The 19,239-nt window shown below is 41.2% G+C and overlaps 1 protein-coding gene across 2 annotated transcripts in view; it reads right to left on the bottom strand.

The window, feature by feature from the left end:
• Positions 1 to 1,280: 1,280 nt before the first annotated feature.
• Positions 1,281 to 19,239, bottom strand: part of CNMD (chondromodulin) — a 29,042-nt gene continuing 11,083 nt past the window's right edge. Inside the window, exons 4-7 of one of the 2 annotated variants that reach the window (XM_057707558.1) lie at positions 17,583 to 17,696; positions 13,673 to 13,826; positions 9,024 to 9,193; positions 1,281 to 5,406 (exon numbers count right to left, since the gene is read on the bottom strand). In XM_057707558.1, coding sequence (XP_057563541.1) covers positions 5,191 to 5,406; positions 9,024 to 9,193; positions 13,673 to 13,826; positions 17,583 to 17,696 — 654 coding nt within the window. In that variant the 3' untranslated portion in view covers positions 1,281 to 5,190. The remainder of the gene's footprint in view (positions 5,407 to 9,023; positions 9,194 to 13,672; positions 13,827 to 17,582; positions 17,697 to 19,239) is intronic. The other variant, XM_057707559.1, reaches the window with a different exon arrangement.

The raw sequence follows: 19,239 nt of genomic DNA, 5'->3' as shown, positions 1-19,239 counted from the left end.
ATAAAGAAAAATAAAATCAGAATTTTAGAGCTGGAATGAATCGTAAATACTGTCTGGTCTAAACCTTTGGTTTTACAAAAGCATTTTTTCCAGAGCACTCTCATATACTTCTTTCTTCATAAGAGTTCTTTCACTCACATAGATAGTTGGTGATAGAATTTAACTTGCGTAAAACTCAATTTACCCCAGTCTTGTATTGATCTTTTAACAGTTGTCCCAAATATCAGGCAACTAAAAATTACAGCATTGGGAACATTCTGTATAAGATAGTGGTTCTCAAGCTTGAGGGTGAATGACCCTTGCCTGAGAAGCTTTTTTTTTTAAATGTAGGCTTTCTCTGTTTCCCCCCTGAGATTTTGAATCAGTCAGTTTGGGATTGGGCCCAGTAAATCTGTGTTTATCATGACCTGGTGACTTTGAAGTACATGACCTGGGACCTTGCCCTTAAAAGACACTGATTTCATGGAGTAAAGGAGAGAGAGAAAAAGTAAGGTTATTAGCAACAAACATCTATGATGTCTTACTTCCAAAAAATTATAGAAAAAAGTAAAAAGCTACTTGGGATCTTGTTCTTTTGAGAAATTTGTTTCCCTCTTACATAGATGTAAAGGCAGAGGAGAGAGGCTTAATGATTTTTTTTGTTCCTCTGTTATAAGAACCTTAGGGGCATTATGATATAAGTCATTGAGTCCATGTAACCACGGGATAAACCACATGATGGAAGAAAATCTTTTTCAGTCAAAGTGAAACAAATTGAGACTATTTGGGTAAGATGCTAATTTATCATTGCTGAGATATTACTAAAATTGAGCAGTGAATATTAGAATAGTATTCATGAAGTATATATGGAATATGATAGTACTAATTTGTAATAAGGCTCTCTTTCTTCTTTAGCAACTGGAATATTCTCAAATGTTGCCTGATTACACATAGGTGCTGAGTGAATTAAAAATTATGGTGCTGGTTGATTAAGTTGAGTAGAATATGTTAGGGAGATCCTTCTGGAGTGGAGATCGTTTTCACTACGTAGTTGTATAGTTACCTTAGTAACTGATAGGCAGAAATATGGTTTTAATTGAAAAGAAACCACTTGCCTTTAAAAGCATAATGTCCTGCTAAGAGAAGGTTTATGCTTGATGAAGTTTATTCCAGGTCTTTGGCTGTCAGTGTGAAATAAATTCATTATAGAAAGATGGATAATAGTCTAGGTTAATGGAACATAAGCAGTTGAAAAGAAAATTTTTATTAATTAAATAATCTACACCTTGAAAGGCTGAAGAACAGGAAACTAAAATCATGTTTTAAAAAAAAAAAATTGCAAGTACATTTGCAAATATAATGCCAGTTGTAAGAAAAAGTGTGTAGAGGTTATTTCTTCCACACTATCTCATTGCTATTAAAATTTTTGTAGCCATATTACAAATGAAAAAAAGGAGATTGATTCAATTACAGAAATTTGATATGGAGAAGTTTTGTAAAGGAGCAGCCACAAAGAGAACAGGAATATGATGTATAATATCTGTAAAGTTATTAGTAAACTCATAGGAGGAACTTAAAACATGATTTCCAATAATTTGATGTTTTAATCTGGGGACTTATTTATAGCTTCGTAGGTGGACTGTTTCCAGCGCCGTTGCTTATCTGTATCACTCTACGGCAGGAACGCAGACCCTAATAAAGACTGACTCCTGCATGTTTGATTTAAGAACTATTAAGACACGGTGAAGTTGCGGTAAAGCAAACACCTTAGCAAATTTTGCTAGGTTAGATTTTACATGCATAAATGTATATATGGATGTACTTACCTTTTCACAGTAAGTACCCAAAAATTGTATGTAAATTGATTACTTTTGATTGTAAGCAGTTTAAGTAAAACCTGCGGTTGGGTCCCTTTATTGTTAAAAGTCAGTCAGTACTAACTTAATCTGTTTTGTAAATTTGATTTTAACATACTGGACTTTTCAAAGTGAAACCTGTATATGCATGTAAAATATGAGCATGCATATATGTACAAAGGCCCTTAGAAGGAATTCAGCTTTCTTTTATAAACATCAGAACTCACTCTGCCTGTAAAATGTTTTTGTGAAAGTTTGCATCGTTGACTCACATTTGCACCTTTCTGTCTGCATACGCTACTGGGACTGTCTATGCATGTAGATTTTTATCAACTTCCTCCTTCCCCCTCAATAAATCAGTTCACTTAAAAAAGAAATGTGACATTTCTATAAAGTAAATGTTCATAAAACAAATCAGCATATTCAGCTTATACAGAAATAAAAATTAAATTATTCCACTCACACAAGGAATTTCTACTTTGTAAAAATCTAGCTTGTACTTCAGAGTATAATAAAATCTGGTGTAAGAACAACTGTTGAGTGGGTTAAGTGATTATTCTGAATATATTTACTTTTTTAGTGGCAGCAGTTATTTGAGGTGGTGGTGGGAAGGAGGTATAAGGATGAGGTTAAACAAGTTTTTAACATCACATTGGAAGTTTGATTAGTGAGATATGTTAATGTAACATAGAACACTTATTGAAACCCAGCAATACCATTTCTTCATTTTCTCTCTATGCTGACACAGCAGCAACTATCACATCTAAGACGACTGAGTCAAACTAGGACCTTAGGACCTTGAAAATGAACCTGTGATGTCCATAAGGATTGGTTTATATCACAACTGAGAGTTAATTGAAGGACAAGTCAAGATTCAGCACAGCAGACCGGGCAGCATTTGCAGCTTTTGGATTGGCCTGGTTAGAGGTCCTCTAGGGACTAGTGCCAATGTGTGAAAAGTTTGTATTTAGCAGTGTCCTAGCTCCCTTTACCAGATATTCTTCCTTTGTACACTTGACTCTTCTCTTTCAAAGTAGACCTGCAGTTTTTTTCATTGAACACAATTTGAGTCTCTTGTCATTCCTATGCTTAATCCAACCTTGAGTTTCCCCTCTGCTCTTAAAAAACATCTTTATTCTTTCCTGTTAGGTTGACTTCCTTGAGTACTGAGTGACTTCTCATAACACAGCATAATTCCAGTATCTAATAAGTAAATTATCCACCTCCTATATTTCATTTAATTGTTGTGCTTTGAAAAGGAGCACCTTTTCAAGAGGCAGCCTTTCTTCCCTATGACATGCTCTCCTTGCTACGTCTGGCACCTCTTCAGTTCTCAGGTGGAAAGCTACCAAGCGGATCCATCTAAAATGGAAACTTAACCAGCCTCCTCTTTGCCCAAAACCTTTCATTGGTTTCCTATTCCTTATCCCCCCATCAATAAATTCAGAGTTAACATGCAATTTGAGTGGGATACAGCTTCTGCCTTCACTTCCTTTTTTTTTTTTTTTTGGCTTCACCTCACAGCATGTGGGATCTTCCCAACCAGGAATCGAACCTGCGCCCCCTACAGTGGAAGCGCAGTTTCTTAGCCACTGGACCTCCAGGGAAATCCTACGTTTCTATCTTGATATTGCCTACCTCAGCCAGATGCTCTGTTTCCCTGCTTGTGCTGCACAACCTTACACCTCTACTTGAACTACTCCCTCTGCCTGGAATGCCCTTCCTGTCACTACCCGGCTAACTCCTGCCCATCCTTGAAGAACCATTGAAGGCATTCTCTTTCTCCAGGAAGCCTGATGCGCCCATCTTTATCAAGGCTTTTGGTGTACTGAATCCCAATTATCTGTATCTCATGAGACCACAAACTCTTCTGGGGTAGGATTACTGACTCAATCTTTTTTCTTTTTTGCCCCTTTATTTCCAGAACCAAGTACATACAGGTTGCTGGGTGGTGAGGTGGGAGATGGTGTGCAGAACTACTGGCACTTACTTGCTTAGTCAATAGAGTGACAACCATTTTGAAAACTCAGCATGCAAATTTGTAACTGTAGGAAATTGCTGCTGCCTGAACAGTGTGACATTACATATAATTCAATATGTATCTTTCCTTCATCCCTCTTTTCTCCAAAGACCTAGCTTGCTCTACATTCCATTAAATGCAGGTATATGAATGTTCATCTGATAACCAAGTTTTAAAAATTATGTGTGACTTTACAGACTTAACTTGGCAACACTAGATATACAGTAGTATGGTTTGACTGTGGGACTATCATGGTATCAAGACCTTTCATCTCCCTGAATTTTTATGTTGTTTTGGAAAACTTATTTTCCTTTGGAAAGTTCTAAATCTCTTAAACTATGAGAGTCAAAACTAAAATGTCCAAGATATGAAATACCCTCATCTTCCTGATCTAATATTTCAATTTTTAAAGAGTCCTTGTTCCTGAGATTCTTTATGTCATTATAAATAAATAAGCCATTCCTCCTCAGCTGTGCCTGTCAAGCAGCACTGCCAGCCGTGTTACTGGGAGAGGAACGTCTTGGTACTTGGACTACAGCAGCAGCCTGATTTGTACTACAGAGGTGGATGTCATTATGCTGCTTCCTGCCCAGTGACCACTGACGGAAAGATTGAAAGAGTGTGAAAACCTGGTTTTCAGAACGTCAATGAAAGTCCTGCCCCACAAGTCGGATTTACCTCTGACTACATTTTCCTTCTTTATCCTAATGCTCTTATTTGGGGGGTGACTCTTAACAGGGTGGCCAGCTGTTAATCACATGCCAGCACATACCATAGAGAATTCTGCATGAGCTACCACATTGAGGTTTATAATGTTTACTCTCAGGTAGATTCCATTATATGTCTTGCTTTCCCTTTTTTGTCTGTGTATTTATCTAGGAATGCTGGGGGCGCATTTGCAAGACTGGGAAAGAACCATAAATGTGAAGAACAATTGAGGGGTTCTGTGCAAACAACAACAGAAGACAATTGTTTTAGTCAGTGACTTGATTTAAAAGGAACTCAAGTGTACAGTTGAGATCTTTGACAAATTGTAAATAATTTTTCATGATTATTTCTAAGTAAGGAAGTCTTAAAAGCAGGCCTTACCGGCAAAGAAAAGCAAGAAATAGCAAGTAATAAAAGGATTAATATGATATTTTAGACTTAAACTACCCTTTCAGTACAACTGTTCAGGATAAAGTTCTGTGAAGCAGTTGAAAAATATTCTGTGTCTCGAATAGCATTGCTCAGGTGGAATATAAAATACTTTGTGGTCCCTTCAGCATCAAGATGCCTCAAACTTTGGTCATCTCTGAAGTTAATTCTTTACAGCACCTGGTGTATGAAGCGATATCACACCATGCCCAGGATGCGGGCCACCCACCAGCTACACGGCATGACAACTCTGCAGGCTGAACGGCAACCCTGGTAATTGTAAGGCCATGGGTAATAGCCCCCCAGGGGTTCACAGATCTTCTGGCAGTGTGTGTAGCTCCGCCTGCATTCTATACAGCAGATTCCTTCATGATCCAATCTAGGGTCGAATGTCATGCCTTCTCCTTCCTGCTGCTGTGAAATAAGAGAGAATTATTTGTGTTTCCTTCATAATGAGAAGTTTATAGCATGCACATTATTTTAAAATAAGGTCCTGAATGTCTCACTGCTTCCAGAAATCAGCATTACTTTCTGTAAAGAGTTTTCAATCTTTGAACCTTATAATTCAGAAATCCTTCTAACATCAAGGAACTTCCACCCTACCTAATCTGTCACTGGCAGGAAGGTTTTGTTTTCCTTTTTTAATGTTATGGTGAAGTTTCTCCATGCCTTAAAAATGAGCCATGGTTACCACTCCCTAGTGACTCAATTTATTTTAAATAGGAAAACAGAAAGGAAGCATGATTCAAAAGTAGCATTTCTGCCACTGCTGAGGCACCCTGGTGCCAGGTAGTAATGGCTTCCAGGACTCTGGGGAGCACATTTTGAAAGTCATTGATCCAGGCTGACAACAGACTGCTGTTCCACTTGCACTGGCTGAGATCACTGTCAAGTCATTTAGCTTCTGCCTTCATGTCTGTAGCACTTAGAAAAAGGCATCATATAATGGGTAAAGATTCAAGACCTTAAACTTCACCTAGTTTCTATGTGCCATAATTACAGTTACATAAATACAAACTTGTATTGAAGTAAAAGTCACCTATGGAACCGCATTTTCACTGCTGGAGAGATCACAGAACTGGAAGAAACTTGCCCCTGCCAAATTTATGTATCTGTTTTTCCTTTTCGTGGATTTCTAGGGGTATAGATTCTATACCCGCTTTAATATGGCCTTGAATTACATTAGCAAAAAGCTCTTATCATTACTGTAAATTCGGTTTTCAATTTAAGCCTCTTTCCTAGAGGAGGAACTTGGGGAGATGCAGCACCAACATAGGTTAGGCTTGAGCAAAGTAGACTTAAGCAGCCCTATCACCTTTCCTGGTAAAGTCTTTCTTTTAAAAAAATCTTTAACTTTTGTGTGGGGGGACGGGGTGGGAGGGCTTTCTATTATGAGAAATTTCAAATATACTGGAAAGTGGAGACAGTTGTGTATTGAACATCATCTAGATTTGACAATCGCTAACTTTTTGTCAAATATGATTTTTTTTTAAGTATTTTAAATTCTGACATAAAGAGACTTGAGGGCATTGTGACATTTCACCCTCAAACACATTAGAATGTCTCTCCAAAATAAGATAATATTTTCCTGCACCACACTGCCATGATCATACCTCACAAAACTAAGAATTCCTCAACACCATCTGGTACAGCCTGTGTTCACATTTTGTCATCAAGGTGTTTGTCTTACTCCTACACCATTTTTTTTAAAATTCTTTGGACTTTTCATTTTTTCCCCCCTTATCTCTTGAAATAGGTTCATCTAGAACAGCAAAAATAAAACCACCTCATTAATTAATTGTAGCGGACTCTTCCAGGGCAGGAGGAGTCGAAGAGCCTGTTGACTGAGGCATTTCCTCACCTGAAGGTTCAACAAAGTTTGTTAGGATTAGAAAGTTGGGCGAAATCTCAGGTTCTTGCCCTAAAGGGATATGTGAAGGACTGAGATCACAGGGAAGGTGTTCCTGCTTAATTAAAGCTGAACACATAACAAAGGAAAAAACTGATATTGGTGGAATTTTTTCAAGAATATGAATCACTTGGGAATTCCCTGGTGGTCCAGTGGTTATGACTCCTCGCTTTCACTGCTGAGGGCCCAGGTTCAATCCCTGGTTGGGGAACTAAGATCCCACAAGACCCAAGATGTGGCCTATATGTGTATGTGTGTGTGTGTGTGTGTGTGTGTGTGTATATATATATATATATATATATATATATATATATGTATATATGTATATATCTCACTTAAGTCTGGAAGCAGGGCAAAGTCACATCCTGCCCTTCTGTAAAGGGGCTGATGCCCTTATCCCCAGAACCAGATGCAGCTGAGTCAGCTACCTGGAGAATAAACTATATTAAATTTTCTATTTGCCTATTCAGATTTTATTTCTTTATTATTCTTTGAGCTTTAGGGAATGAAGTACTGTGGTGTCCTGAATTTCCTGGTAAGCCTTGGGTTACTAAAAACACTTTTTTGCTCTAAATCTTTCTAAAATATATTAGTCTAAAATGATAAACTAGAAAATATATTTGCAACACATGAAACAATATGACTGTAGGACTGAATAGGCTATAGGAAAGAATGTACAAATGACTTCTCTCTGTATGAAAAGATGCTCAACCTTACACATAAAGACTGGCAGGATAAGACAACCAGGGGGTACACTTTTACACCCAAGACTTTTTAAAAGTTTGATAATGAATTAGGCCTTTCATTACCGTTTGAAGACATGTAGCTGCTGTAATTCCCCAGAAGACAATTTAGTGTCCTCCATTAAAATGTAAAATTCTTTGACCTAGCAGACCCATGTGTCAGCACTTGTGCTAAAGGTATATTTCTACAGTGTACAAGAGGTACAGGTAAGACTAACAGCTAACATGGAGTAAGTTCATGCTTACTATGTGCCAAGCACTGCGCTAAGAGCTTTGTGTTACCTCATTTACTCCTTCCCATACCCTATGAGGCATGTGCAAGGTGTATCCTATTAACAGTATTTGAGGAAAATAATTTACATGCCCACCAAAGCAGAACTAGTTCAATTTCTGTACATTTATCCACACAATGGAATACAGGGTCGTCATTAAAATGAATGAGGTGGGTCCAGGTAGGAGATACAGAAAATATTCCAAAACTGTATTGTAACTGGAAAGACACCAAAGTGTAGAAGGTGTGTATACTCTTTTGTGTTAAAAATGTACGTGCGTGTGTGCGTGTACACTTATGCAAAGGAACCGAGCAAACAGCCATTGTTAACAGGTTGCTCAGGGGAAGATGTCTGTGGTAGAAGGGAGACACTTTTCATTGGATACATTTTTATAGCTTAAAAAAAATACATGAATGTATTATTTTTTCAATTAAAACACTAGTTACACATAGTTTATTTTTCTACTTTCACACCCTGCAAAATATAGTAATGGTAAACTGCATTTCACTGAAGATTTGGGAAGTTTTAGCATGTTGGTGTCATCCTTACAAACACCAGTTCTTAAGGTTTCCATCTAAAGTTTAGACAGAACACAGGTCATGAGTCTGTCTCTCGACTGGACGGAGCGCCCTCAGGGCAGAAGTTACTCCTGTCTGTGTGCACAGGGCCTGGGAAAGAGCAGGTTCTCAACAAACCTGTCTGTCAAGTGGGTGAATAAAGTGGATATAAAGGGGGAAAGAATACTTTCATCCTTTGTGTTGCCTGCAAGGCACACTCTTGGAAGTATTTTTAAATAATCAATTCCTGATATGAATTTGTCTTTATAAATTTGCCTGTGACTCAAACAAAAAAGGAGAGCACAGAAAACAACTTTGAACAGAGTACAACCAATCAAGATTTTACACTACAGAAGCAATGCTGAAGTGTTTTTTACCCTCATTTATAAACCCTGCAACAAACAAATTAAGATGTATTTTTTAAAATAATTGAGTAAAAATCTCAGTTGAATACTAGATGCTTATCTGAAATCTCGAGCAGAAATACCACCACTTAAGTGCTGGATTTAAAGCACTCATCTGAGCCTGTCGTACAAACGCCAATACGCACATGATAAGGGTTGTCTGGGTTGAAGGGCTCTGAATCCTCTTGAACGCTGGGTCCGGTTTCATTACTCGGTCTTCCAGTGCCCGGGTTGCCCCGTGGGCCACTGCGCAATCTTCTCGTGGTCGTTGTTGTAACAATTTTTCTTACCAATTCTCTTCTTTCTCTCTGGATTTCTGGGGGAAAAAATTGCTGTAAGTTAATTTCTTTATTTGAATAATTAAGGAAAGTCTGTTTATCAGGGTGAAAAACAAGAAAAGGATATTAAAAACACACACATGACTAGATTCTAATTCAATTTGTATTTGATGATTTTTGTAAGAATAAAGCATGTTTCAGGGTCTTGGGTTAGTAGTTAAACATCAGATAACCAGAATTTGGTTTATAATACTAACTGAGGTGGATGCTGTAAGAGAACTGACAAAATCCATTCTTAATTCCCTTTCTTTTTGCCTGCCTCTACTTAGTAGCTGAGAAAGTAAAATAGCATTTATTTCCCTAGCCTGCCTTGCAACCAGGAGTGGCCAGACGAAACATAAAGCATAATATGCCAGTGCAGTTTCTGGGAAAGCTTTTGCTTTCTTGGTAAAAGGGGACAGATACAGCTTCCTCTGTCTCGTCTGCCTTCCTTGGATGTAGATGTGATATCTGGGTTATGTGACCAGAAGTGATGGGCACGAGGATGACAAGCCAGCCTGCCTCAGGTAGCAGATGGTAAGCTAGAAAGAGAGTTGATGATAGTGCCAAAAACCTACCTCCAGACTTTTGGCTGTATGAAAAAAGTCAACCTGTCTTCGTTGAAACCACTGTTACTTGCAGCCCTACGCATTCCTCATGGATTTACTATATGTGTATAAAGCTTTACAGTTTTCAGGGAATTTATTATTATCTTGTTGATTCTTTTAAAAATCATTTGGGATAGAATAAGCAGATACTTTATACATAAGGACAACAAGGCTCAGAAAGACCAAGTGACTTGGCTGAGATCACAGAATGGGTGGCAGAGATGAGGGCCGAACGTAAACTTCTCTGGCTTCCAGCCCAGTGTCCTTGTTCACACTACCTCATGTGTCCTGCAGCTGGACCACTGGCTGCCAAGTAACAAGAATGGAGAGAGGATCACACAGGGTGGGCTTTGGTGTCTCTCCGAGCCTCAGTTTCTTCTTCTGTAAAATGGGGATAATAATAGTATCTAGTTCACAGGGTAGTGACAGAGTTCAAGAGAATTTATTCCTTTTTTTTTTTTTTTGGATATTTATCTTTAAAAAAAAATTTACTGCAGTGTAGTTGATTTACAATGTTGTGTTAGTTTCAGGTGTACAGCAAAGTGAATCTGTTGTACATATACATATATCCACTCTTGAGTTCATGAGAATTTGTGCCTGAGGGTTTTTGCATAGTGTTTGGCATATAATAAGCCCTCAGATGGTAGGTGATGATGATGACATGATGCTGTGTTATCTGTGAGGGCATGGATGTGCGTGCAGCCGTGGATAGCTTCCATGGATAGTTTCCTGATTCTTGAGGCAGGACTGGAGAGGCATCAGGGAGACCTGGATTCAAATCTCAATTCCACCTCTTTTTTTTTTTTAATTAAAAAATTTTTTTTTTTTTACCAACCCCACACCTTTTAACTAACAATGATCTCGGGAGAGTGATGCAATCTCCGTGAACCTTAGTTTCCTCATCTATAAAATGGGAGTATTACTAGTTACCTGGACAGTTGTTGGTAAAGATTAAATGAGGACAAAATGTAAAGCTCTAGCACAGAACGGTGCCTGGCACACGGCCCGAGCTCAGCAGACCTCAGCTCCCCCCGCTGCTTCCCTCTGACCTTGTACAGCGTCACTGCCAGTGTCTCTGATGATACAGCTACATGACACTGGTGACCTGCCAGCGTAAAGATCCAAGGGCAGGGGGTGCTGGACTCTGAAGCCGGGAGGCTTCTTTTAGAATTAGGTGGGGGATAGCCAGGCATCCTCAGAGAGGGTTTCATTTTATTGACTTTATTGTGAAGTATGACTGTGTTTATGAGAGATTACACAACAATCCCTCATTGCAATGCCTATGATATTCCGTCCTATGACTACACCAGCCTTTATTTCATCCTTTTCAAATCTGGGAGCATTTAGGTGATTTCCACTTCTCTGATGTTGTATATGATGGGTAATTCTTGGATGGATGGTGTGATAATTGAATACCTAAGATGTGTAATTAATACTTGATGATACATAATTAGGGCTTCCCTGGTGGCGCAGTGGTTAAGAATCTGCCTGCCAGTGCAGGGGGCATGGGTTCGAGCCCTGGTCCGGGAAGATCCCATATGCCACAGAGCAACTAAGTCCGTGTGCCACAACTATTGAGCCTTTGCTCTAGAGCCTGCGAGCCACAACTACTGAGCCCATATGCCACAATGACTGAAGCCTGTGTGCCTAGAGCCCATGCTCTGCAACAAGAGAAGCCACCGCAGTGAGAAGCCCACGCACTGCAACAGAGAGTAGCCCCTGCTCACCACAACTAGAGAAAGCCTGTGCACAGCAATGAAGACCCAACACATTCCAAAAATAAATATAAATAAATAAATATACTTAATGATACATAATTGAATACTTAAGATGTGGTCATGCTATTGGGCTGTGAGGGACCAAGTCACCCAAGTCATCTTGGGTGGAAACAAACTCTTTCCCAGGTGGTGAGGGTACACATTTTATCAGTCATCCTAGCACTGCCAGTAGAGGTGTAGCACCCCCAGACCCCCTGCCCTGCTCTGTTCTTTTTCCACAGCACCTTGGCTCATACCATACAATTTTCTTATTTTAGTTTAGTGTTTATGGAGTGTCTCCTCTAGCTACAATGTAAAACTCCTGGGGGGCATGGATTCTTGTCTCCTCTGTTCATCAGTGCATTCAAGATGCCTAGAACAAGTAAATGGCACAAAATAAACATGTCAATAAAGATTTGTTGAATAAATAAACTCTCTGGGTAAGAGGCATGTCCGCAAACAAAAAGTGATTAGAGACAGCTGTACATGGTAGTCGAGCTGGAGACTTTTGTCCTTGACTGGAAAAGGTGACAAGGTATCGGAGAAGGAGTTCCTGAGTGGTGGAAGGCAAGAAGGCCCATTCCATGGGGAGGCAGGTGGGGAACTGAAAGCCAGAACTTGTAAATGGCCAGAGAATTGAGGTGCGATCACCCACTGGGGCAAGACCTCCCCCCGCCGCCCCCCCACCGCCATGGCAAAACCAATGGTCCATTTGACCACTCTGCACCCCACCCCTCCCCCCAACTCCTTTCCAACCCCCTAGGGTTGTGGCAGACCCTGCTCAGAGGATTCTTTCTCGGAATTCTCAACCTTCTCTTCCAGACAAGCCACTGCCAGTGGCTTATAAACTGCATCCTATTTGCTTTGCCTGGGCTGCAAAGTAACCATCTTATCTAAGCTTTGGAACCGAACAAGACTTGTGAACTGCAGGAATAAGCCATGGCAGAATCAGAAGCCTGGACTTTCTAAGCCTGGTATCTGTGTGTGTGTTTTTCTTCTTTTTTAAAAAATGTTTTGGCGACACCGCGTGGCATGTGAGATCTTAGTTACCCAACCAGAGATCGAACCCGAGTCCCCTGCACTGGAAGCGCCAAGCCCTAGCCACTGGACCTCCAGGGAAGTCTCTGTTTTTTTCAACTGGGGTAAAATAGATAAAAAACATACCATTCTAACCATTTTTAAGTGTACAGTTAAGTGGCATTAAGCACACTCACATTGCTCTGCAACTATCATCACCATCTATCTCCAGGACTTCTTTCATCTTGCAAAACTGAAACTCTGCACCCATTAAATAGTAACTGCCCGTTCCCCCGCCTAAGTCTGGTGGTTTTAATCCCGGTATTTTCTTTATTTCCGTGCTGCTCTCTCTTGGTGTTCAACATAATCTTTCTGACAACATAGCCTATTTAAGCTGTGCCCGGGGAGCGGCCTTCTTCCCCTGCTTGAGCCAGAGCTACAAAGTCGGCCTTTGGGAGGCCAGTGGGGTGACTATGGTGGAAATCAGGAGAGTAGCCCTGCAGACAGACAAAATCCGGGGAGAGAGCCCAGCCTGCAGAGCTCCCCTGCCTTTCCCCACCCGGAAACAGCCCACAGGTGTGCTCCAACCTAACCCCAGGGGCTCTTCATTTATTTTCCCCAGACTTGGAAGTGGACATTTGAGCCTTGAACTTGAGGAATCTCAGCCTATGCCCACAGCTGCTTTTGGCTGTCCCATGATTCAAGGTGTGACCATAATAAAGATTCAGTAGTATGACAGCTTCTTAGTCCCTCGGTTCTCTGCTTTAGGAATAAAATAATATAAAATTGCAAAGTGCAAACAACAGAGATTAGGGCCAGAGCGGAAGCAGTGGGAGTGTCAGAAATAAAACCTGCAGGTAAAGCAGAGGTGTTCTAGGCCCCCTGCTTCCTGCCACCCTGCTGCTCAGGCCCTGCCCTGTGACATTCTCAGCTGTCCTCTCCCTTCCGTTTGATCTCTCATGCCAATTACCGAGACACTGCGCGGTGCTCCCGGATTTATCTTCCTTGTCACATGCTCGGGCCTGTGCAGGGGCTCACAGGAATCTCACTGGGCAGGGAGAATTCCAAGCAGCGTCAAGAAAATTTAAAATGTTACCTTTGGGGTGGGTCGGTTTAAGCCAGAAAATAGGAAGGTCACCACAGAGTTCTAAGACTTTGGAACTCAAGAAGCTGTTGTCCTTCACGGGCTGGTCTACAGCCACCCAGATGAGAGAATTTTCTTCATATTTAACTGGCATGATCTTGCCTTCCTGTAAGTAGGTGAAAATGAAATGCACTGATCAAAGAGGGCAGTGGGATATGCTGCATGTTAAGATTCATGTGTCCGTAAAAGATTATTTTGCCCTATAAAACTCAATGAGTTTGAGATTAGCAGATGCAAACTAGTAATATATAGGATGATAAACGACAACGTCCTACTGTAGAGCACAGGGAACGATATTCAACATCCTGTGATACACCATAATGGAAAAGAAGATGAAAAGGAACATATATGTGTGTATAACTGTCACTCTGCTGAGCAGAAATTAACACAACATTGTAAATCAGCTATACTTCAGTAAAACTTAAAAGGAGAACTTAACGAGAATTGTGCGTACGTGTGTGTGCGTGTGCGTGTACACACCCCCACATACACGCACACACTCTGAGATCTAATGTCTCCTCTTTGTAGCTCTTCTCACAATATTCCACTCCCCTTACATCGTCCTGCCTTTGGGTACCTCGAATGTGTGAATATGAGTGCTCTGAGTGGAGGTGAAAATTACTTGATATCAACTTTGAGTTTTAGGTTAATCTGATGTTTTTGATCAGAGATGTTTTAGAGGAAAGGCAATTGAACGCACTCTGGAATCTGATAAAGGATAGGGGAGCCCTTGGTGTGAAGTGAAAGTCCTTTGGGGGCTTGTTCTGCCGCTTCCAAACCACAATGGAAAAAGCCAGCGATTGGTCCTTTAATGTCTTCAGTTCAAAGCACTATTTAACATAAACCATTTTTACACTTCCCAGCTATAATAAAACATATTTCAGATGTTCTTCGCATCAAGCACACCACCAAGATTTCAAAGCTAAACCCTGGATTTTCTTCTACAGCGAGATGCTGAGAACGGTTTGATAACCCAGGAGACAAATTTATTTTGCCAGGTTGTTCCTTTCATGTATTTATTAGTTTGCCATAGGTTGGAGAAATTAAAATGTCTTCTTATTTTTTAGCTAAAAGCAGCACTTCATTTATGCTTTCTCCCTCAGGCTTCTGGCTGCATCAAAACAACTTAAAGTTATTGGAGGCAGCTAACACCCAGGTAATTCAGTTATTTACCTTAAATTAAATGGTTCCATCCAGGAAATGAATGCTCTTTGGGTACAGGAGCTTTTAAAAGTTATACAAAACTGATGAAAAATGTATGAGCGCTAGTGGTGTATAAATCCACCCCATCACCATCTAAAGTGTGTGGGGACAGAACGGGGTGATAGGGAGAATGTATATGTTTGCAACCTACAAGACAGGAATGTTAAATAAAAAGTGTGTGGCACCCACGTTCGGCTGCCTACCCCATGTCCTGCCTCCCTCCCTTTCCTCGCAGCACAATCCTGCTTTTGTTTGTGGCAGCAGTGTGCCAGCCCCAGGGGAGACACCTGCTTTCTCAGGTTCCCCGGCAGCTCGGGGTGCCCACCAGTTCTAGACAGCATGGTCCATGCTAAAGCGTGCTGGGGGCCGAGCAGCCGTCTGCTCTTCCCGAGTAAAAGGAAGCCACGGTTGGCACTGCTCAGCGTCTTCCTGCCTTCCTTACTTGACTGCATGGCTGATGTTTAGAGCTGGAAGGACAGGCCAGAAAAATCAGAGATGCTGGCCACGGAGCCAATGCCTGGGGCCGCCTACTTCCACGTTACTTACTATGGAGAAAAACAAATCCTTATTTAAGTCACTCAACGTGTAATTTTCTGCTACTGACAGCCAAACACATTCCTAATTCACACGAACATGTTGTCTGAATTTGGTTTGGCCCACCAGAGAATCCACCACACACCATATAAACAACTAAAACACAAGAAAAAGAATTCACCTCTATGGCCTAAGAAAAGAATCAGATACAGACAAAGATTTAAAGGCAAAACTATTCAGCACAGGGAATTTTCATTCATATAAATTTAAAATTATGATCATATGATGATGTACAATACATCCATTAAACCTACATTTTAGATGAAAGTGAAAATAATAAGTGAAAATAATAGGAATGTACAGCAGAATCACTTCAATTATGAAAAGAAAGAATATCACACATACTTGCACATGAAGAAAATTTACTGAAACATTAACATTAGTTCTCTGTGGGTTTTGCAACTGTGGGTGACTTTCTTCTCTATTCTTTTATGTATTTCCCAAATTTCTACAATGACAAAGTATTGTTTTTAAAAGTAAAAAAAAAAGTTACTTTGTTTTTAAAAAAATCAGAAAATGTACTGCAAACTTATAATAAGATCTCAGTCCGCTATGGTTGGGAAGTTGGTTCTTTACATCCACTCATGGGGGAAATGTCAAGGGTTATAGTTCACTAAAGGCTTCATAATAGAAACTGAGTGATAAGACAATAAAAAAAAGGTACTGCAATAAGAGATGTTCAAGGTCAGAACACAGGCGGTCTCGGTCTCATTTTCAGACTCTGTGGACTAGCGGGTCCACACTTGTGTTCGGAAGGGCGCAGCTCACGGGGAACAAAGCAGATCGTGATCAGAGGAGAATCAGAAGAGAGGGATGAAGGGCTGGACCCCATCTCACGGGATGAATGGCTGGGGAAACTGGGAGTAGAGGAGATACCGAAGACATGACAGTCAACTTTACAAACCCACAGGTTGGTTGTAGCTCTTGTTTTGAGACACCTGGGGCTGCTCCTAGGAGAGCAAACAATCGGGCAGTTTCCAGGCACCTTTGTTTACTCTTATTTTTCTTCATCTGCCTTGAGGGAGCTAATGCCTGATTCACCTCCCACACAGGGATACTGGAGGGATCAAAAATGATCATAATAAAATTAAGAATTAAAGCAGCAGCCATCTATTCATTATCTAGTGGGTTCAGGGCCATGGGGACAGGGTGCACACCCTAGTTTGTAGACGACAAAACGGAGGCTGAAAGAGTTGAAGCCACATTCACGGCAAGTGTCAGAGCTGAGATTTGAACCCACACTTTCCAAGGTCCATTTTTCTTGCACCCTACCCTGCCACGACTCAAATGGAAGATGATAAGGAATGTGGCTACTTCGTAAGCCCTAAAGCACCAAATAAGTGTAAGGTACTATTGTTAAACGTGTCTTTAGAAACTTGTGTGCAATTCTTAATGTAAATTTTTATAAAACCAAGCTCAAAGGCAAGCTATTAATAATAAGTGGACAAATTATGTTTAAAGAACCTCACAAGCCTTACACATAGGAAAGGAATTCGATGTATGTTGAGTAGACTCACTGGGGTGAACTTGAACCAGTGGGAAGAAATTGTAGTGGGAGTCATTCAGCTAAACGAAGGGCAAAACAATTAGAACTACCTCCCGTGAAGTTGCCTGACATACAGGCAAGGGGCACCCTGTCGCTACTTTCCAGCAGAGGCTGTGGGGAATTTTCAGGAGGGATATCCCCCACTGAGTGATGCCGCTGAGGCTGGAGCGAGGCCTGAGGTTCCTGAGGCCCCTTTAATAAAGATCCTAACACGTGAAGTCCTTTAGGTTGTCTCAATCACTGATCAGATAGTTTCCTAACATTAGGCAAAGAAGGGCCATGTCATGACCAAGCCCCTTATGCGCTTTAAAATCCAGGTTTCCAAACCTCTACTTATACTACATCATGTAAGAATGATCACTTGGAACCAACAACAGGACCAAAATAATTGTTCCTTTGTCAGAGAAGAAAGAAAGCTTATGTTCTGGTCATGAACCTATCCAGGAACCAGAGACAGAAAGGGTTGTGCCTTCAGTGTCTGCCCAATGCCCTTGCTGTGTGGAGCAGGCTGGTACCCACCACTTCGGAGGAGATGCTCTGCTTGGTCACGGTGCCCACCTCAGGAACGCGAGCCTTCACCTGTGCTTTGATGTAGCATTTCTCCCCTCCAGCAAAACGGATTCCTGTGATGCCCTAGGAAGCAAAAGTTTATCCATCCATCTATCCATCCTTTCATTTATTCAGTTTATTGAGTGTCTACTGCGAGTTAGGCACTGTTCCGGGTCCTGGGTACAGGGATGAACAAAACAGATGGAGTCTCTACCCTCACGGAACTTACCTTTTAGGATTATTTACCAAAAATAAAAAATAAAGTCAGGTGACATTAAGTGCTATGGAGAAAAATAAAGCAGAGTGAGGAGATAGGAATGACAAGGCTGGTACTTTAGTGTGATGAGGCAGCCTCTGCCTTTGAGCTGAGATGGGGTATTCTAATTGCTCCGCATACTCCGCAAGCTCAGATGAAATGCCATCTTTTCTATGCAGCTTTTTCTGACCATCCCAGGCTAAGTGGCTCCCCTTCCTCTGACTTCCTGAAAGCCCTCCCGTCTTCACCCCTCATTAGTTCTTAGTGCCTGTGCTCCTTGTAAATGTCACCTCCCTACTCAACTCTAAGCTTGAGATCGCCCTGAATCTTTTCTTGTTTTTTGTTTTTGTTTGTTTGGTGCTCCCACAAAGGTTCTCAAAAGATGTTGGTCCAAATAATTAATTCCATGAGTTCAGATTTTTCTTAAGTTGCTGAGCCCAGAATAAATAGTAGCTTTCTATAACATTGGGAGCTGAGTTTTGCTCCTAGACCTTATCCAAGGACTTGGATGTTTTGTTTTTGTCCCCTGTGAGACATAAACAATGTCTCCTCATCTGCCTAGGGACCAGCCTCAAGGGAGACCTCAGTCACAAGTCTCCAGTCTTGGCTGACAGCTGGGCACTGATTCTGCCCACAGAGCACATCAGGCATAACAGTGCGTCCTGACCCAAGAGTGTTTACTTTCACCCTGCTGGTTAATTTCATGACTAGTGAGTGCTCAAAAACAGTATTAAAGATCTACAAGTTTTATGCCATAATAATGTAGACAACAGCACAAATCTGAACGTCTCAACTGATCAACCTTCTGTTGAATTGAGACAAATGTCAGGAAGATACAGAACTTGTTCCAAAGTCAACACCAAGGCGTGGGAGCAAAAAAAGCCTTTAGAAAGCTAGGAGTCAGCCCTCTTAAATGAAGAACCAAGTCAAATGTCACTCACGCTTGAGGATATTCATGGAAAGTTACACCATATGGAATCTCAGAGCCAGGAGCCCTGCAAAAGCTAGGGGGTGACAGACTGGAGGAGAGAAGGAAAGGCTCCTTCCTCCTGAAGCTTCACATTATTTGCCACGCGGCCTGATTGGCCACGTACTCATGTAACACATTTCTCTTATTCCTCCCAGTGTCACCTCTCACCCAGAGAGAGGTGGAGGCATGACCCTCACCCCCCTTTACAGAAGAAGAACTCCAGGCTTCCTGCAGAGGGTCTCGACTCTGCACCAAAATCACCTGGAGGGATTTTAAAAACACAGATGCCTGGGCCTCTCCTCAGAGATTCCCATTTAACTGGCCTGGGGCTGTGCCCAGACCCTGGCATGCTTAAAAGTGCCGCATGTGTTTATAATGTACAGCTGCGCCTGAGGACCACC

The sequence above is a fragment of the Hippopotamus amphibius genome, chromosome 14 (assembly GCF_030028045.1).
Source record: "Hippopotamus amphibius kiboko isolate mHipAmp2 chromosome 14, mHipAmp2.hap2, whole genome shotgun sequence".
Taxonomy (NCBI): Eukaryota; Metazoa; Chordata; class Mammalia; order Artiodactyla; family Hippopotamidae; genus Hippopotamus; species Hippopotamus amphibius.
This window is presented reverse-complemented; position numbering and strand designations above follow the sequence as displayed.